Source organism: Chiloscyllium plagiosum, unplaced genomic scaffold, assembly GCF_037043375.1.
Source record: "Chiloscyllium plagiosum isolate Xiang-an unplaced genomic scaffold, Cpla_swu_hap1 HiC_scaffold_5, whole genome shotgun sequence".
Taxonomy (NCBI): Eukaryota; Metazoa; Chordata; class Chondrichthyes; order Orectolobiformes; family Hemiscylliidae; genus Chiloscyllium; species Chiloscyllium plagiosum.
The window spans coordinates 127,803,714-127,825,174 of record NW_028270143.1 but is presented as its reverse complement, the minus strand read 5'-3'; the positions used below and the strand labels follow the sequence as shown (position 1 = coordinate 127,825,174).

The following is a 21,461-nucleotide window of genomic DNA, read 5'->3' as shown; positions in this document are numbered from 1 at the left end:
GTTGGAAAGAGGTCAAGGTGAGGGTGATAGGTCAGACTGGGGTTGGGGCGGAGAGGTCAGGAAGAAGATTGCAAGTTAGGAAGGCAGTGCTGAGTTTGATGGATTTGACTGAGACAAGGTGGTGGGAGGGGAAATGAGGAAACTGGTGAAATCTGAGTTCATCCCTTGTGGTTGGAGGGTTCCTAGGCGGAAGATGAGGCACTCTTCCTCCAACCGTCATGTTGTTGTGGTCTGGCGATGGAGGAGTCCAAAGACCTGCATATCCTTGGTGGAGTGGGAGGGGGCGTTGAAGTGTTGAGCCACAGGGTGGTTGGGTTGGTTGGTCCGGATGTCCTAGAGGTGTTCTCTGAAACGCTCCGCAAGTAGGCGGCCTGTCTCCCCAATATAGAGGAGGCCACATCGGGTGCAGAGGATGCAATAGATGATATGTGAGGAGGTGCAGGTGAATTTGTGGCGGATATGGAAGTTTCCTTTGGGGCCTTGAAGGGAGGTGAGGGGGGAGGTGTGGGCGCAAGTCTTGCACCTCTTGCGGTTGCAGGGGAAGGTGCCGGGAGTGGAGGTTGGGTTGGTGGGGGGTGTGGGTCTGACGAGGGAGTCACGGAGGGAGTGGTCTTTAAGGAATGCTGATAGGGGAGGGGAGGGAAATATATCCTTGATGGTGGGGTCCGTTTGGAGGTGGCGGAAATGACGGCGGATGATACGCTGTACATGCAGATTGGTGGGGTGGTAGGTGAGGACCAGTGGGGTTCTGTCCTGGTGGCGATTGGAGGGGCGGGGCTCAAGGGCGGAGGAGCGGGAAGTGGAAGAGATGTGGTGGAGGGCATCGTCGACCACGTCAGGGGGGAAATTGCGGTCCTTGAAAAAGGAGGCCATCTGGGTTGTACGTTTTTGGAACTGGTCCTCCTGGGAGCAGATGCGGCGGAGACGAAGGAATTGGGAGAATAGGATGGCGTTTTTACAGGGGGCAGGGTGGGAGGAGGTGTAGTTCAGGTAGCTGTGGGAGTCGGTCGGTTTGTAGTAGATGTTTGTCGCAGTCGGTTTGTAGTAGTTTCCTCATTTCCCCTCCCCCCCCACCTTGTCTCAGTCAAATCCATCGAACTCAGCACCGCCTTCCTAACCTGCAATCTTCTTCCTGACCTCTCCGCCCCCACCCCAGTCTGACCTATCACCCTCACCTTGACCTCTTTCCACCTATCGCATTTCCAACGCCCATCCCCCAAGTCCCTCCTCCCTACCTTTTATCTTAGCCTGCTGGACACACTTGCCTCATTCCTGAAGAAGGGCTTATGCCCGAAACGTCGATTCTCCTGTTCCCTGAATGCTGCCTGACCTGCTGTGGTGTTCCAGCAACACATTTTCAGCTCTGATCTCCAGCATCTGCAGACCTGACTTTCTCCTTAAAGTGCTATATGCCTAAGCTATCCATGACTTCCTTAAAAAGCCTTGAAGTAAAATTAGACTCTGGTCTGACTGAATCTCTCTGAGTAGCCCATACCATGTGAAAAAAGTGACTAACTCCTCTACCACTTTTACCTTAAGACTCCAGAATGGAATTGCCTCCAGAAATCTGGTAGACAAATCCATTATGGCTAACAAGTACTGGTTCCCACTTTTAGTTCCCAGGAGGGGACCTACAAAACAATTATAACCCACGTGAAAGGTTCTTCTGGCTTTATTACTGCCTGTGCCTTACCTACTATTTGGCACATATGACATGTATGGCAAAAGTTAACCACACCCTTGTGCAGTCCGGGCCAATAGAAATGCTTTTGTACCTTAGCCTCAGTCTTCCATACACCTAGGTGAGCACCTACTGGAAATTTATGTGCTACCTGTAAGACTTCCTGTCTGTATGCTACCAGCAACACAATCTAGTGCACTTCTGTGCATTTCTTCTCTGCACTAACCTGCCATGGTCTCTATTTTCATCTTAGGATTCTATCTTTAAGATAATAACCCTCAGGTATACCTTATGACTCCTCTTCTGAGCAAGCATCGATATATATACATATATATTTTTTATTGTCTTGTCTTTCTTTTCTAAGTCCATTAGCCTTTCAGCACTAAACACTTTTGCCTGACCCTCATCCTGTTCAGGCTTTTGCTGCACCATTACGTCAAACAGGATGTCCGCTAACTGAACATCAACTCCTTCATCTTTCTCTTTCGGTTTTGAGTCTTGCTGGGACTTATGACAGTGGGATCTTGTTACTACACAGTCTAGAAAATTTCCAGGGTATTTTTCTTTTAACTCCTCAGTTTCCTGGTGTTCCTTGGGCTTCTCCACAACAAGGAGTGTCACTCCCATCTTGGATCTGACTGAATTGTTCCCAAGAACAAACTGTATTCCTGGAACTGACACTCTGTCAATCACTCCCACTGTTACATCACCAGTCTGTTACATAGGGGAACGCTAAATTTCTGTCCATCTATCTCACAATTTACCACTCTCTCAGGTAACAGATCAGAAAGAGTGCAAATACGTTCATCTCTTACTATTAGAGACTGATTAGATCCCATATCTCTCAAAATTATAACTCCTTTCCCTTTTCCTCCTATTCTTTCTGAGTAAACTTTAACCACAGAGGTGAATTTTTTACAGAGCTCAGGCACTAACTCCATACCCAGCCCCTGCATAGGCTGTGCACACTCCTGCAGCTCCTTGAATTATCTTGGGGTTTCCTTTGCTACTTTCACTAATACCACTGATTTAGCCTCTTTTAACTACATCATTTCCCACAGTGCCTTTCTTTAACAATCAGCACCATGACCTTTACATGACCCACTTTCTGGCAGTGAAGACACCTTTTCCCTTCTTAAAACCACCAGCACTCTAATTGTCTGTGTCGCACTCCATTGCAGTGAAAACACCTGAGGCCTCTCACTTCCTTTCCACCCTCTTGGGTTTCTTTTTCCACTTGTGGTAAACAATTACCTGTGTGCTCTAATCTTTGTTTTGTAGTGTAGGATCTCCCCTCCTTCCAATTTCTATCTCTCACAGGAGGAAATTCTTGGAAAAGTTAACTTTTACCTTATGCACCAGTGCATATTCATCTGCCAACTGTGCTGTTCTCCTAACTCGGTGAATTTTCTTTTCATTCACATGAATTCTTATCATCTCTGGAAGTAAGGTTTTAAACTCTTCCAGAAGAATAACCTTTCTCAAAGCGTCATAGGTCTTATCTATTTTTAATGCCCGTGCCCATCTCTCAAATTACTATGCTTTAATTCTTTCGAACTCAACATAAGTCTTACCTGGTTCCTGATTTATGTTTCTGAACCACTGTCTATACGCTTTCTAGTACCAATTCATAAGCACTTAAAATAGCTTGTTTGACCCCTTCATAATCTTTTGACGCCTCATCTGACAGCGCTGCAAATACCTCATTAGCTCTGCCGACCAGCTTCATTTGAACTAGCATTACCCACAAGTTCTCTGACCATTCCATCTGCTGAGCCAATTTTTCAAATGAAATAAATAAGACTTTGACATTTTTCTCATCAAAATGTGGCAATATTTTAACGTATTTGCATATATCACTACCTTTTCTCTTTATCTCCAACCTGTTAACTTGGCTTTCCTGAATAATGCGCAACTTCTGAAGTTCAAATTCTCTCTCCCTTTCTCTTTCTTCTCTCTTTCTTTGCTCAGCTAAGAACCTTCTCACTCTTTTTCCTCTCTCTCTTTCTCTTACTTCTCTCTCTCCTTTGTCTCTCTTTTTCTTTCTCTCTCTCTCCTCTCATGGATCATCTTTCCCTTTCTTTATCTTCTGACTAAATTTGCCTCAACTATAATTGAAGTTTTCCTAACTCTACTACACTTGTCTGTTTCTCTGACAAACCTAAGTGCTTGACTAACTCCATTACAATTTCAGCTTTCCTTTTGTTCCCAGTTAGACCCAATTCTAACCTACTTGCTAATTCTAAAAGTATGGCCTTCTTCTGTCTTGCTAAACTTTCCTGGCAAATTGGGGAAGAATCTTCAGACCCCGAATCTATTTAGCAATCTTAAGAGCTATTTATCTCACTTGTAATTTAACCAACTACAAGTAACCAAAATTAAACAAATTGTATCACCAACATTTTATTTAAAGATCAAGGACACTAACAGGCAAGGGTTTAAAGCTCCTGGGATCTTTTATACCCCAAATCCATTCAAATCTGTCTAAATCTCAGATTGGATCCGTGTAAACCTGTCCAAATCTCAGACTCAAGCTCCCAAACTGTTACAACGTGGCGGCAAAACCATAAGACCATAAGACATAGGAGTGGAAGTAAGGCCATTCAGCCCATCGAGTCCACTCCGCCATTTAATCATGGCTGATGGGCATTTCAACTCCACTTACCAGCATTCTCCCCGTAGCCCTTAATTCCTTGTGACATCAAGAATTTATCAATCTCAGCCTTGAAGCCATTTAGCGTCCTGGCCTCCACTGCACTCCGCGGCAATGAATTCCACAGGCCCTCCACTCTCTGGCTGAAGAAATGTCTTCGCATTTCTGTTCTGAATTTACCCCCTCTAATTCTAAGGCTGTGCCCACGGGTCCTAGTCTCCTCGCCTAACGGAAACAATTTCTTGGCGTCCACCCCTCTGTTAATTAAACCAAACACACAGATAAAGTCCTCTGAATCTTTTCCAAAGCTTCCACATCCTTCCTATAATGCAGTGACCAGAACTGTATGCAATACTCCAAGTGCGGTCACCCCAGAATTTTGCATAGCTGCAGCATGACCTCATGGTTCCAAAACTCAATCTCTCTACTAATAAAAGCTAACATACCACATGCCTTCTTAACACCCCTACCAACTTTGATGGCAACTTTCAGGGATCTATGTGCATAGACACCAAGATCCTTCTGCTAATCTACACTACCAAGAATCTTACCATTAGCCCAGTACTCTGCATTCCTGTTGCTCCTTCCAAAGTGCATCATCTCACACTTTTCCACATTAAACTCCATTTGCCACCTCCCAATCCAGCTCTACAGCTTATCTATACCACTCTGCAACTACAACATCCTTCTACACTATCCACAACTCTACCAACCTTAGTGTCACGTGTAATTTTACGAACCCATCCTTCTACGCCCTCATCCAGCTCGTTTATAAAAATGATAGTCAGTAGATCAGTGTGGTACACCACTAGTAACTGAACTTCAGGATGAATGTTTCCCATCAACCCCCTGACTTTTTTCAGCTAGCCAGTTTCTGATCCTAACTGTTACATCACCCTCAATCCCATGCCTCTGTATTTTGTGCAATATCATACCGTGGGGGCACCTTATCAAATGCCTTACTATAATCCATATACACATCAACCACCTTATCCTCGTCCACCTGTTTGGTCACCTTCTCAAAGAACTCAATAATATTTGTGAGGCACGACCTACCCTTCACAAAACCATGTTGACTATCCCTAATCAAATTATTCCTTTCTAGATTATTATAAATCCAATCTCTTATAACCCTTTCCAACATTTTACCCACAATCGAAGTAACGCTCACTGGTCTATAATTACCAGGGTTGTCTCTACTCCCCTTCGTGAACAAGGGGACAACATTTGCTATCCTCCAGGCTTCTGGCACTATTCCTGTAGACAATGACGACATAAAGCCAAAGGCTCGGTAATCTCCTTCTTGGCTTCCCAGAGAATCCTAGGATAAATCCCATCCAGCCCAGGTGACTTATTTATTTTTACGCCTCCTCCTTGTGAATCTCAATCCTATCTAGTCTAGCAGCCTGCATATCAGTGTTCTCCTTGACAACCCTGTCTTTTTCCAGTGTGAATACTGATGAAAAATATTCATTTAGCGCTTCCCTTATCTCCTCTGACTCTACGCACAACTTCCCACTACTATCCTTGATTGGCCCTGATCTTGTCATTCTTTTATTCTTGATATACCTTGGTGGGCGGCACGGTGGCACAGCGGTTAGCACTGCTGCCTCACAGCGCCAGAGACCCTGGTTCAGTTCCCGCCTCAGGCAACTGACTGTGTGGAGTTTGCACGTTCTCCCCATGTCTGCGTGGGTTTCCTCCGGGTGCTCCAGTTTCCTCCCACAGTCACAAAGATGTGCAGGTCAGGTGAATTGGCCATGCTAAATTGTCCGTAGTGTTAGGTAAGGGGTAAATGTAGGGGTCTGGGTGGGTTACGCTTCGGCGGGTCGGTGTGGACTTGTTGGACCGAAGGGCCTGTTTCCACACTGTAAGTAATCTAATCTAATCTAATCTAATCTAAACCTGCAGAAACCCTTAGGGTTTTCCTTGATCCTATCCGCCAACAACTTCTCATGTTCCCTCTTGGCTCTTCTTAACTCTTTCTTTAGCTCTTTCCTGGCTAACTTGTAACTCTAACTGAGCCTTCACATATCATCATAAGTCTTCTTCCTCTTGACAAGAGAGAAGGATTATGAAAAGGATTATGTCCACACATTGTACAATCGTTGAAGAAAGTAGGGTAACTGAGACAGAAAAAATTCTGCTGCACCACTACAGCAACACCCCGATTAATCAGTAGGTACTTGCCTACTTTGAATTTAATCAGTCAATGAAGATTGACAGTTAACATTTCCAAGTCAACCACAAGCCAACCAGTCAGCATTTTCTTCCCATGCTGGATGTTATCATTTCCTTTCTAAAGTTGGTCTTCTTGCTTTCAGTCCTAATGAAAAGTTTCAACTTTGTGAAGACTGCAACTTTTTTATTATTCTGCATTTTACACTGAGGACAAAAATGGGAAAGAAAGACTGTTTCAAGAACCATGGATTAACATAGGACATAGAACATTACAGCGCAGTACAGGCCCTTCAGCCCTCGATGTTGCGCCGACCTGTCATACTAACCTGAAGCCCATCTAACCTACACTATTCCATGTACATCCATATGCTTGTCCAATGACGACTTAAATATACTTAAAGTTGGTGAATCTACTACTGTTGCAGGTAAAGCATTCCATATCCTTACTACTCTCTGAATAAAGAAACTATCACTGACATCTGTCCTATATCTATCACTCCTCAATTTAAAGCTATGCCCCCTTGTGCTCATCCTCACCATACTTGGAAAAAAGCTCTCCCTGTCCACCCTATCTAACCCTCTGATTATCTTATATGTCTCTATTAAGTCACCTCTCAACCTTCTTCTCTCTAATGAAAACAGCCTCAAGCCCCTCAACCTTCCCTCATAAGACCTTCCCTCCATACCAGGCAACATCCTAGTAAATCTCCTCTGCACCCTTTCCAAAGCTTCCACATCCTTCTTATAATGCGGTGACCAGAACTGTACACAGTATTCCAAGGATTGTGGAAAGGATTGCTGCATTTATTAATTTCAAGTTACTAGCACCTAGAGTTTATACTGTTCAACCAATGGGGGAAGTTACTCGAGCTGGAGCCACGAAGTTTATGCAGAATGGGATTTGGCCAGCAACAAGGAGCTAATTGCTTTCTGGAGTGAGGACCAGTAGTCGACGACAAAAGCCTTCTGCCTGCCAATAACTGTGTGATTGGTCCCAGGGTGGCTGAACAGCATGTAGGTGAGAGATGGCAAAAGCCTTCAGACTTCTGGAACAGAAAATGCTATTTTTGTCTCTGTAGTTTAAATAAAAAACTTTATTTGCCCTTATTAATCACTGTAAACTGTGACTTTTAACCAACAAGTCAGAGATCTTATAGTATGTAAACTAGTTGTTCCTCATGCATGGAAGTTAAAGAAGACCCGAAGCAAAAGATATCAACAAACATGATAGTCATGGGAAGCTAAAATGAATAAGGTTTTTAGAGTTTTAACTAGTAGAGTTACATCAACACTTCATAACTGTTTATCTGTACTTAAAGTCTATTTATTTCTAATAAATAGTAGTTCTTAGAAACTTGGTCCACACTCTCTATCGATCTGGACCTAAAGGCAAACTTTGTTAAAACCCTTAATTTTTGTGACAACTCCAGAAATAGCAAGGATTTATTTTCAATGTGCTACCATAGCAAGTTTTAAGAACTCCAAATCTCCAAATGTTTAAACATTTAAGGGTCAAATGCAATTTTCAACATAAAACTACACAGACATCATGTACCATTCGATTGTAACAATGATTTTGGCACCAGTAAGTAAATGATTCATCATTCCAACCCTTCAAAGTAGCTAATATTCTTGAGTTAAAGGGATTTGACTGAAATTTCAACTAAGTTATGAAGGCAGAGCAGTTCTGAGGAAATAACTCACAATGTTGTTATTGATACTTGGTACAAAATATTGAAATGAGATGGTATAACTGTTTAGCTGTAGTTACCTATGCCTGATGGTACTGCAGATGCAATTCGATTACTTAAGGCTGCAGGTGCACGTTCTGAAAAGAATAAAGAGTAAACAGAAGTGAGAACTCAACACTCACCAAACAATGTCGACGTGGAGGTCTATGAAAACAAGCATTTGTTGCTCACCTTCAATGTCCCCCTTGAAAGAGTTGCTTGCTAGGCTATTTCAGTGGAAACTTAGTACTTGGTACAAAGTATTGTAATGAGATGGTATAACTGTTTAGTTATAGTTACCTGTGATTGACTGTATTGCAGATGCAACTCGAACATTTTTCAAGGCTGAAGGTGCACGTTCTGAAAAGAATAAAGCATTGGTAAATTCAATGCTCACCAAACAATGTTGACGTGGATGTCTCTGAAGACAAATATTTGTTGCTCACTCTCAATATCCCTTAAAATGAGTAGCTTGCTAGACTATTTCAGCCAAAACTTAAGAATCAACCGCATTACCATGTATTGGGCATCACATAAAAGTTGGACCGGACCATACATCCATCTCAAAAGGTCAATAATGAAACAGATGGGTTTTTACAATAATCAATGATAATTTCATACTAACCATTAAAGTTCTCAGACCCAGATTTTATTCATTGAATATTGGTTTGTGCATCTGGATTACTAGACAAGTGATACTACCCCAGTTCCATTACCTTCCCCTATTAGCACATGAACTGTAACAATCAGATCAATCTAATCATAATAACAAATTCTGTCTTCTATCGATTTGGCCAGTCAACCAAAACTAATCTGACATTATTTAAATCAAAGTTCTATTTGTATCTACTATGGTCTATAACATGCATAAGGGTAGGAGCACAACTCTGAGATGAAGAAACGCACACTGCATATCCCAATAAACCTAGCAATGAATATACTTTAAATTCAACTCAAAGTTGAAAATTTGACGGCCATTGCAGAATTTAGACCATCTTGCCAAAATCAATACAAAAATAAATAAATAAAACTAAATGCTTAAGTTAATTGTATTGTTTTTTCATTCACTCATGGGACATAGGCATCATTGGCTGGGTCACCATTTATTGTACATCCCTAGTTGCTGTTGAGAGGGTGGCAGAGAGCGGTCTTCTTCAACAGCTGCAATCTGTATGCTATAGGTAGATCCACAATGCTATCAGGGAGGAAATTCCAGAATTTTGACCCAGGGATACTAAAAGAACGGTGATATATTTCCATATCAAGACTGTGACTCAGAGAGGTACTTACAGAAGGACAACTTGCCTTTGTCCTTCTAGATAGAACTGGTTATGCAGTTGGAAGGAGCTGGCACAAGATCTTTGATGAATTTCTGCATACATCTTGTAGATTGTACACATTGCTATTGAGTTTCGGTGGTGGAGGAAGTGGATGATTCTGATGTGGTGTCAATCAAGATGGCAGCTTTGTCCTGGATGGTGTCAAGTTTCTTGACTGTTATTGAGGCTGCACACAGTTAGGCAAGTGGGGCATGCTCTATCACACTCATGACTTGTTCCTTATAGACAGTGAACAGGGTTTGTGGAGTCAGGAGACGAGTTTGTTGCCATAGTATTCCTAGCCTCTGTCCTGATCTTGTAGCCATTGTGATAACATGTCAAGTCCAGTTGAGTTTCTGGTCAATAATAATCCCCAGGATGTGATAGTGGGGGTTTCAATGGTGGTAACGTCATTGAATGTCAAGATATGGTGGGTGAATTGTCTGTTATTGGAGATAGTAATTGCCTGGCACAATTGTGTGACATAATTGTTGCTCATTTGGACATAGACTGCTTCAGGATCAGAAGACTTTTATCTGGAGCTGAACATTGTGCAATCATCAGTGAATATCCCCACTTCTGACATTATGAGAGAGGAAAGGTCACTGAAGAAGCAGCTGAAGATGGCTGGGCTTAGAGCATTACCCTGAGGAATTCCTGCAGAAATGCCCTGCAGCTCAGATAATCAATTTCCAACAACCACAATCAACTTCCATTCTGCCATGTATAAGTCCAATCAGCAGAAAGTTTTCCCTAGATCCCAATGACTCCAGTTTTGCTAAGGCTCCTTGATGCCATACTTGGCCAAATGTGGCCTTAATGTCGAAGACTATCACTCTCACTTACTTCTGGCATTCAGATCTTTTGAACACTTTTGGACAAGGCTGTTATGTAGTTAGGAACTGAGCGGCCCTGGAAGAACCCAAATTGGGCAAGGGTAGTCAGGTTATTGCTGAGCAGGCACTGCTTGGTAGCAACTGTTGATAACATCTTAAATTACTTTACTGATATAATTAGCCAGATTGGATTTACCCTGCTTTTTGTGTACAGACATACCTGGACAATTTTCCATATTGTCAGGTAGATACAAGTGCTGTAACTCTCCTGGATCAGCTTGGCGAGGGGAAAGACGAAAAAAAACTGCAGGTGCTGGAACCCAAGGTAGACAAGCCGGAGGTTGGGAAAACACAGCAAGCCAGCTAGCATCGGGAGGTGCAGAAGTCAATATTTCGGGGTCCTGAAGAAGGGTTACTCCCGAAACATCAACTTCGCCACCTCATGATGCTGCCTGACTTGTGTTCTCCCAGCCTCCTGCATGTCTACCTTGGCTAGAAGAGAAGCAGGTTTTGGAGCACAAGGTTTCAGTACCATTGGCAGAATGTTCTCAGGGCCAATAGCCTTTACAGTGTGCAGTGCTTCCAATCATTTCCTGACAACATGTGCAGTGAATAAAATTGACTGGATTGGTATCACTGGCAAACACTAGAAGAGGCCAGGATGGATCATCCAGTCAGCATTTCTGGCTAAAGATTGCTGTGAGTGCTTCAGCCTTATCACTTGCACTGATGTGTTGGGCTCTTCCATCACTGAGGATGATATTTGTGAGCCTCCTTCTCCAATGGGTTGTTTAATTGTCCACTATCATTTACAACTGTAAGTGGCAGGACTGTAGAACTCAGACCTGATCCATTGGCTGTGGGAGCACTTAGCTCTGTCTTTCACTTGCTGTTTATGCTGTTTGCCATGTAACTAGTCTTGTGTGGTAGCTTCATGCTAGACAAGCAGAAGGCTGGGACAACACAGCAAGCCAGGCAGCATCAGGAGGTGGAGAAGTCATTGTTTTGGGTGTAACCCTTCTTCTGAACTGGGGGTGGTGTAAGGGGAGCTGCAGATAGAGGAGGTGAGGTGGGCAGATTCGTGAGATGGGAATAAGTGGAGACAGGTAGCGGGTACAACCTGGTTAGTCGATGGGAGGGATGAATCTGGTAGGTGGCTGGGAGGAATGGAAGGGAAGGGTAGCAGCTGGAAAGGGAGTCGGGGGATGGTAAAGGAGGTCGTTTGAAATTGGAGAACTCAATGTTGAGTCCTCCGGGCTGTCGGCTGCCCAAGTGGAAGGTGAGATGTTATTCCTCCAATTTGCAGTTTGATTCATTGTGGCAATGGCAAAGGCCAAGGATGGTCATGTCAGAAAGGTAGTGTAAATGGGAATTAAAATGGGTGGTGACTAGGACGTCTGGTCAGCCTCTGCAAGCCCGGCTGAGATGCTTGGTGAAACATTCTCTTAGTTTACATTTGGACTCTCTGATGTCGAGAAGACCACATCAGGAGCACCGGATACAGTAAACTAGGTTGGAGGAGAGGCAGGTGAACCTCTGTCTCACCTGGAAGGGCTGTTTGGGGCTCTGGATGGAGGTGAGGGGGGTGGTGTACCGTCAGGTTTTGCACCTTTCTCGGTTGCAAACGGAAAGTACCTGGGGGTTTGGGGACTTTGGTGGGGAGAGTGACACGAACCAAGGATTGGATTCCTGTCCAACCGACCCATCCAGTCCCCCTTCACTAATACTCTCCCCCGCCTTGCCGAACTAATCCTCACCCTTAATAACTTTTCCTTTAACTCCTTCCATTTCCTACAAATCCAGGGGGTGGCCCAACTCTTCTGCCCTTACATCGATGACTGCATTTGTGCAACTTCCATCCTGCCCTCAAATTCACTTGGTCCACCTCAGGCCCCTTCCTCCCCTTTCTTGACCTCTCCATTTCCATATCCAGCGACAGTCTCCAGACGGACATATACTACAACCCCACAGACTCTCACAACTGCCTGGACTACTCCTCCGCCCACCAGCATCCAGTAAGAGCTCCATCCCATTCTCCAAATTCCTCTGCTTCCGCCACATCTGCTCTGATGAGGAGACATTCCACTCCCAGGCATCCCAGATGTCCACCTATTTCAAACAACATGCTTTTCCTCCTACTGTCACCCAGACTGCTCTCCACTGCACCACCTCCATTTCCCATTCCACTGCTCTAAACACCCCCAAATACAATAAAGACAGAGTCCCCCTTGTCTTCACCTACCATCCCACCAGCCTCCGCATCCAACATATCACCTTTAAACATTTCTGCAAACTCCAACTAGACCCCATCACCAAGCACATCTTCTCCTCCCCGTCCCTCTCTGCCTTCTGCAAGGACCCTTATCTTTGCCATCTTTGGTTTGTGCCACTCTCCATACCAAACACTGCACGCCCCCACCCTCCACCCAAACCCTGAGGTACCTTTCCCTATAACTGGAAAAGATGCAAAACCTGCCAGCACACCATCTACCTCACTTCCATCCAGGGCCCCACACAGTCCTTCCAGGTGAGACAGGTTTACCTGCCTCTCTTCCAGCCTCTCTTCCACCACTGTATCTGGTGCTCTTGATGTGGTCTTCTCTACATTGGGGAGACCAAATCTAAGTTAAGGTAACATTTTGTTGAGCATCTCAGCCGGATGTGCAGGGTCTAACTGGACCTCCCAGTCACCTCCTAGTCACCATCCATTTTAATTCCCCTTCCCACTCCCTTTCCGACATGACCGCACTTGGCCTTCTTCATTGCCACAAAGAATCAAACCACAAATTGAAGAAATAACACCTCATCTTCCAATTAGGCAGCCTACAACCCAGAGGACTCGACATTGATTAGATTACTTACAGTGTGGAAACAGACCCTTCGGCCCAACACGTCCACACCGACCCGCCGAAGCGCAACCCACCCAGACCCATTACCCTACATTTACCCCTTCAACTAACACTATGGGCAATTTAGCATGGTCAATTCACCTAACCCGCACATTTTTTTTGGACTGTGGGAGGAAACCCACGCAGACATGGGGAGAATGTGCAAACTCCACACAGACAGTCGCCTGAGGCGGGAATTGAACCCGGGTCTCTGGCGCTGTGAGGCAACAGTGCTAACCATTGTGCCACCATGCCGCCCAATTTCAAATAACCTCCCTTACCATCCTCCGACTCCCTTCCCAGCCGCTCCCCATCCCTTCCATTCCTCCCAGATTCATCCCTTCCATTGACCAACCAAGTTGTACCCTCTACCTGCCTTCACCTAACACTATCTCACAACCCTGCTCCCAACGCTCCTTTTATCTGCAGCTGCCCTTACACACACTCCCAGTCCTGAAGAAGGGTTGCACCCGAAACATTGACTTCTCCACTTCCTGATGCTGTCTGGCTTGTTGTGTTCTCCCTGCCTCCTGGATTCCAGCATCTGCAGTTACTTTGTCTCTGGTTGCTTTATGTTGTCACCTCACTTTTGTTGCTCCTGGCAAGTCCTCCTGCACTCTTCATTGAACCTCTGGCTTGACAGTAGTGGAATAATCAGGGCTATGAAGTTGCGCTGATATAAAATTATGTTGCTGTCGATGGTGCGCCATGCCTTATGGAAGCCCAATCTTGAGTTGCTAGATCTGTTCAAACTCTATCCCATTTAGCACAGTGATAGTGCCATACATGATGGACAAGATCCTCAGCGTGAAGACAGCATTTCATTTCTACAAGGCCTGTGTAGTGGTCATTCTTAGCAATGGTGTTTTGCAGTGATGTATCGTGGCAGACTTGTGAGAATGAGGTCAAGTTTTTATCTCTTGTTGGTTCCCTCAACATCTACTGAAGACAGTCCGGCAGCTATGTCCTATAGTACAACCAGAGGCCATATGGCCCATCTAAACAGCATAAATCTGAACAGCATCTCATATAGACCCATACCCCACCCTATCACTGTAACCTCACATTTTCCATGATTAGTCCACTTAGCCTGCACATATCTGGACAGGGCAATTTAGCATGGCCAATCCACCAGACCTGCTCACCTTCTCACAGATGGTAGTGTATCTGTGGAAGTTTTGACCACAGAGGGCTGAAAAGACTGTTACTAAGTTTTTTTTAAAATTCATTTGTGTGACCTGGATATTGTGAGATGGGTCAGCATTTATTTTCCTTCCCTAGCTGCTGTTAAGAAGGTGGTGGTGAACTGCAGTATATGTGTTGGAGGTAGACCCACCGTGTTGTCAATGAGGGAATTCCAGGATTTTGACTCAAGACAGAGAGATTTATAAACAGTAAAGGAAGTGAGGGTTATGGGGAAAAAGTATTTGAGGATAGTTAGGTCAGCCATGATCTCATTTAATGGCAGAGCAAACTCCAATGTCTTATGATCTAAAGGGTGGTGTAAGCAGAGTCCTTGAGGACAGTAATCCCTCCCCGTACCCGCGGGCAATACGTTTCAAGACCTACCGTGGAAACTCGAAACCGCAGATAGGAACAATCTCTTTCATTTAAATGGGAAATATACCTTCCCAGCAGCCCCGGTCGTTGCAGCTCAAACATTCCCTTTAATATGTTCGGACCACAGTAAACTGCAGTTAACTGAAACCAACTAGGAGGAGGTGAGGACCGCAGATGCTGGTGATCAGAGTTGAGAGTCTGTTGCTGGAAAAGCACAACAGGTCAGGCAGCATCCTAGAACTAGGAGAATCAATGTTCCGGGCATAAGCCCTTCATTAGGAACCCGCTGAAAATGATTCTGGGGATAAGGCAGTTGGCCTGTATTTTTAAGGCAGATATGGACAGATTCTTGTTGAGGTGGCAAAAGAATATTGGGGCAGGTATAATGCAGGTTTGTGGTTACAGATCAGATCAACAATTACCTTATTAAATGGAAAAGCAGGCTGAATGGCCAACTCCTCTACTAACTTGTACGTTTGTATGAAGAAATTCTTGACCTCATTCATTTTAAAAGGTCTGTCCTTATTCTGAGATGGAATCCTTACAACTGGAACCCAGGGAATCACCTATTCTGTTGATCCTGATAAAAATTCTATGCATCTCTGAGATCACCAGCCATTTTTTAGGAACTCTTCAGAATATAGGTCCATTAATATTTTTCATCATAGGACAATTCCTCCATTCCAGGAATTAGCTTGGTGAACCTTCTTTGCACTTCCTCTATGGCAAGTATATCTTACTGTTGGTAAGGTAAGCAAATCTGCACACAAAAGTTCCTGCTCTGCCCAAATGTTTACAGGCTACTCTTTCTGAAACTAAACGTTCAACGGCTAGTACTCACTTATCTGTGGTTTCATGGATCACTATTAGTTTCCTGGAATGGCAATGACTGGCTCCTACCTATTTTTCTCCGTTATTTTTGCAAGGGATGTTGGCATCTCTGGGAAGGCTGGCATTTGTTGTACATCCTCAATTGCTTTGATCTGATTTTATTTTATTTATTGGTGTCACATGTACCTAAGTACAGTGAAAAGTTTTGTTCTGCGTATAGTACAAGGCAGATCGTAACATACAAGGACATATAATCATAGGGTGTTTAGACAGAGTGAGGTATACAAGGTTATGGCTGCACAGGAGGTGCACAAAAGCAAGATCAACATTAGATTTGAAATTAGAAAAGCCCATTAGGCATTGGAATAATAGCAGGGAAGAAGATATTCTTGAACCTGTTAGTACGTGTGTTTAAGGTTCTTGTCTGCTGCCTGACAGAAATAAGTTGGAAGAGATTATAAGTAGGGTGGGAGGGATCTTTTGATGATATTGGCTACTTTTCTATGTTAATGGGAAGTGTAGTTGGAGACAATAGATAGGAGGTTGCCTTGCGTGATGGTCTTTGCTGTATTCTATATTTTCTGTAGTTTCTCACAATCCTGAGCAGAGCAATTACTGTACCAAACCATGTTGCACCCAGATAGAATGCTTTCTATGGTGCATTGATAAAAGTTGGTGAGGGTCCTTGTGGATGTGTGGAATTTCCTAAGCCTCCTGAGGAAGGTGAGGCTTTGGGGTGGCACAGTGGTACAGTGTTTAGCACTGTTGCCTCACAGCGCCAGAGACCCGGGTTCAATTCCCGCCTCAGGCAACTATCTGTGTGGAGTTTGCACGTTCTCCCCGTGTCTGCATGGGTTTCCTCCGGGTGCTCTGGTTTTTTCCCACAGTCAAAAAATGTGTAGGTTAGATGAATTGGCCATGCTAAATTGCCATTAGTGTTAGGTGAAAGTGTAAATGTAGGGGAATGGGTCTGGGTGGGTTGCTCTTCGGAGGATCGGTGTGGACTTGTTGGGCTGAAGGGCCTATTTCCACACTGTAAGTAATCTAATCTAATCTGATCTTAACAGTTGTATCTACATGGGAGGACCAGGTCAGATTATTGGTTATTGTCACTCCTAGGAACTTGACGCTCTCGACCCTCTCCAACTCAGTTCCTATGATGTAGTTAGGGAGGCATGTCCTTCTCCTTTCTTCCTGACGTTGGAACATTGAATTAGAACAGTACTGCACAGTACAGGCCCTTCGACCCCCAATGTTTTGCCGGTCTTTTGTCCTACTCTTAGATCAGACGGACCTCCATATCCTTCATTGTACTAACTTGTTTGTGCCGATCCTAGAGAGGCCTAAATGTCCCTAATGTATCTGACTCTACCACCACTGCAGCCAGTGCATTCCACGCACCCACCACTCTCTGAGTAAAGAACGTACATCTGACAGCTCCCCATAATCGTCTTCCAATTACCATAAAATTATGCCCCCTTGTGATAAATATTTCCGCCATGGGAAAAAGTCTTTGGCTATCCACTCCATCTGTGCCTCTCAACATCTTGTACACCCCTATCAAGTCACTTTCATCCTTCTTCACTCCAATGAGAAAAGCCCTAGCTCCCTCAACTTTTCTTCTTAAGACTGCCATCAAGTCTAGGCAGCATCCTGGTAAATCTCCTCTGCATCCTCTCAAAAGCTTCCACATCTTTCTTGTAATGAGGCAACCAGAACTGAACACAATATTCCAAATATGGTCTAACCAGGACTCTGTAGAGCTACAGCATTACCTCATGGCTCTTAAACTCAATCCCCCTGCTATTGAAAGTCAACACATCATATACCTTCTTAACAATTCTATCAACTTGAGTGGCAACTTTGAGGGATCGATGGACATGGACCCCAAGATCCCTCTGTTCTTCCACACTGCCAAGAATCCTGCCTTTAACTCTGTATTCTGCATTCAAATTTGACCTTCCAAATTTGACCTTTCCAGGTTGAACTCCATTTGCCACTTATCAGCCTAGTTCTGCAACCTGTCAATGTCTTATTGCAACCTACAATAGCCCTCCACACTAATTACAACACCACAAATCTTAGTGTCATTGACAAACTTACTAACCCACCCTTCCACTTCCTCATGCAGGTCATCTGTAAAAATCACCCAGAACCAATCTCTGCGGAACACCAGTGGCCACCAAGAGCCAGGCTGAAAACTTTCCATCTACCACCACCCTCTGTCTTCTATTGAGTCCCCATAATTATTGCTTCTCCCATCACTAAGCTCCTGTTTACCTTTCCCTTTCCTGCTGTGTCCCAGAGCCAGTTGCAGTCACCAACCTGGCTACTACTGCTTTCCATTGAACTGTCATTCCCCCCAACAATATCCAAAATGGTATACTTAGTTTTGAGGAGAATGGCCACAGGGGATTTGTGCACTCTGTGGCTGCCCTCTTTGCCGTTCCTGAAGGCCTGCACCTTAGGTGTTACCACCTCATTAAAAGTCTTATCTATGAAACGCTCAGCTTCTCAGATGATCCTGCGTGCATCCAGCTCCAGCTCTCTAACATGGTCTCCCAGGAGCTGCGCTGATGCACATCCCACAGGCGTAGTCAATAGGAAAATGTAATGTGCCCTGATCTCCCACATTCTATTAACAGGTGGCATGGTAGCTCAGTGGTTCGCACGGCTGCCTCACAGTGCCAGGGACCTGGATTTGATTCCCACCTCAGGCAATTTATCTGTGTGGAGTTTGCACATTCTCCCTGTGTTTACATTGGTTTTAAAACACAATGCAAAGATATGCAGATGTGAATTGGTCATGCTAAACTGCCCATAGTGCTCGGTGCATTAATCAGGGGTAAATATTGGGTAGGGGAATGGATCTGGGTGGGTTACTCTTCAGAGGGTTGGTGTGGACTTGTTGGACCAAATAATCTGTTTCCATACAGTAGGAAATCTACTCCTGTGACTGCCTTAACTGCTGTAAGACTAAAGAGGGAAATTAAAAGGATTTTACCTGAGCTTACCTGTATCTTTTGCGGAGCCACTGCTGTCCAAAGACTCTCGAGGCAAAGCCTTAATTCTTACTCTGCAACCAATAAATTTTGCAATTGCACATCTCTCTACACCATCCTTTTTTTTTGATGAGGAGGGAAACACCACAGTGATGTAGTGTCTAGGTCTTAAGCACTCCTTGACATCAAGCCCACGATGACCTGTTCTTCAGTGCAGATGACTGCTTGTCCTCAGAGGGTGTCTTGCTGAGGTCCTCCTTCGGGTAGTGGTCACTGCACCAATACAAATCTTCACCCCAACAGCCAGTCCATGTTGTCGAGGTCCTCTACTGATCTTATTTAAATTGGCCTTGCCCCCAATTTATAACCTTGATTTCAGATCTATTTCAGTCCTTTTCTATAAAAATCTTGAATCTAACAGAATAATCATCACTATCTGCAAAATGCTCCCCCACTGATACTTCAACCACTTACTTCACTATCTGTAATTAAGTCCTGGATTGCCCCCATCTTTTAAGGATCTTCTGTATATCGGCTGAGAAATCTGTCCTTGATGCATTTTTAAGAATTCCACTCCCTTTAAATCTTTCAGATTATGACTATCCCAGTTAATGTTGAGGAAGTTGAAATCCCCCACAATCACTGTTCTATTACTTTTACACTATTCTAAAATTTGCCTACATATCTGCTCTTCTACCTCTGATGATTAGTACATTCCCAGTAACTGTCCCTCCTTTTTTGTTTTTTTTTTGAGTTATCTATAAGGGTCCTCTATTGCACTCTCAACCCTCCAGTCCTGGTAACATCCTTGTAAACGTTTTCTGCATTCTTTTGAATTTAACAAGATCCTTCCTATAGCAGGTGTTGTAAAGATGTTATAAGAGAGCTGGGTAGCTAGCAGAACTACCTGACACAGAACAAAGTGTTCTGAACAAGGTAAAAATGTAACATTTGGTCGAACAGCCAGATTAGCTGGGTTGCTATGAGACAAAAATAAGTTTCAAATTCGGCTAAGCAGTTTAAATTATGCCCCAAGATACCAAACTCCAATCAAGTTTGAATTTAGTATTTTGATAATATTAAAACTAATGAATTGATCCGATGCTTTAGGGAATAAATATCAGACACTTTGGACAGTTAGCCAGAGCGGCAAAGAGAACTTCCAAAAGACAAACAGATGTAGGCTGCTAGTAAGAGCTCTCTAAGAGATACCTGTCTGGAGAAGGAATTTGCATAGGAGAAAGCAGCGACACCGACCTAGAGAGAAGAAGATACTACAGAGGAAAATACAAAGAGAAGATTCGACAGCTAGCACATTTTTAAAATTTGAATTTTTTATATAAAGGAGCTTCGATTATCGGAACAAGATGGGTGGGCACTATTTTATTCAGAAAATTGATTAGGCAGCAAATTGATTTCCTCTGGGGCTCGGAGTTTTCTGTGAAGTCTGCTCCCCGTTCAGGAGACTTGGCAAAAGCAAACTGCGCGAGACCCCACCCTCACCGCTGCCCGCCTCCAAACCTGTGCAATACTGCCCCCCCCATCCGATCCTCGAATAACCCCAACCCCGCCTCCTCAATCCCGTCCCCTCCATCCGACTCCGGTACGCCCCCCCCCCCACCAACCAACCCCTTCCCTGTCGGGTAGCTGGACTGTACACCAATAGTAAGACTGCTGCTGCCTTTGTGGGGTAAGTCTCCAATAGCACACACGCACACAACTTTTTACTGCAACTTTTTGACAGGTTCCACCTCTGCCTTGTACAGGACAATGTTGGGGACATTATCTGGGGAAGAGGGGTTTAGGGTTCACCTCTGTGGAGAATTCCAGGGAAAGTGTGGGGGGAGAGAGAGTGGTGGGAGGTCATTCATTTTGAAACAGTGCTTGGACTGTCCAGGACTGTTCTCGGCAACATTTCAGAGTCGAGTTCGTTTTTAACCATTGTAAACAAAAGACGCAATCAGGGTTGAAACAGCTCTTTGAGGTAATGTTTCTATCAGGACCATGAGATCCCCTTTGGATAATCTGATATTCGGATAATGATATTTGGATAAGCGAGGTTCCTCTGTAAATCTTAATTCAGGGTTTTATTGGACCAGTGTTGTTGAGGGAAAAGCAAAAAATAGGTTTAGAGAAAGGAGTTGTAAATAGTTGTTAGTTAATTATTCTCTGTTAGACTTAAAAAATAGTTGTTAATTTTTACTTTAAGTAGTGACTTATGGGATAGTTCTTTGCCTCTCGAATTTTAACAGCACCTTCACCAATGTCTCATACAGCCATAACATGATGTCCCTATTTCTACACTCAATACTCTGACCAGTGAAAGCAAGCATGCCAAACACCTCCTTCACCATCCTGTCCAACTGTGACACCACTCTAAAGGAACTATGAACTTGCACTCCTCGGTCCCTCTGTTTGACAACACTCCATAGAGCTCTACCGTTAACCGTGCTCAGGTGTGCCTTACCAAAATGCAACATCTCGCATTTATCTAAATAAAACTCCATTTGTCACTTCTTGGCCCATTGGCCCAGCTGATCAAGATGTTGTACTCTGAGATAACCTTTCTCACCATCCACTATACCACCAATTTTGGTGCCAACTTACTGACCATGCCTAGCTCTTTTGCTGACAATATTGAAGGTGTGACCTCTAGTTACTGACATACTAACCATGGAAATAGAATAACTTTCTTTACCTTGTCAACATTGTACATAACTTTGAACACGTCAATAAGGTCATCCCTACTCCAAGTAGAACAAGTCCAATCTCTCTAATCT

General features: G+C 44.0%; 1 protein-coding gene and 1 pseudogene across 1 annotated transcript in view; both read right to left on the bottom strand.

The window, feature by feature from the left end:
- LOC148150024 (uncharacterized) overlaps window positions 1-21,461 on the bottom strand; it is a 148,914-nt pseudogene that overhangs the window by 61,043 nt on the left and 66,410 nt on the right.
- The window catches only part of LOC122550339 (uncharacterized), a 61,550-nt gene that overhangs the window by 28,753 nt on the left and 11,336 nt on the right, over window positions 1-21,461 (bottom strand). Inside the window, exons 3-4 of the mRNA XM_087986862.1 lie at window positions 8,546-8,605; window positions 8,287-8,343 (exon numbers count right to left, since the gene is read on the bottom strand). Of these exons, the coding sequence (XP_087842988.1) occupies window positions 8,287-8,343; window positions 8,546-8,605 (117 nt within the window). The remainder of the gene's footprint in view (window positions 1-8,286; window positions 8,344-8,545; window positions 8,606-21,461) is intronic.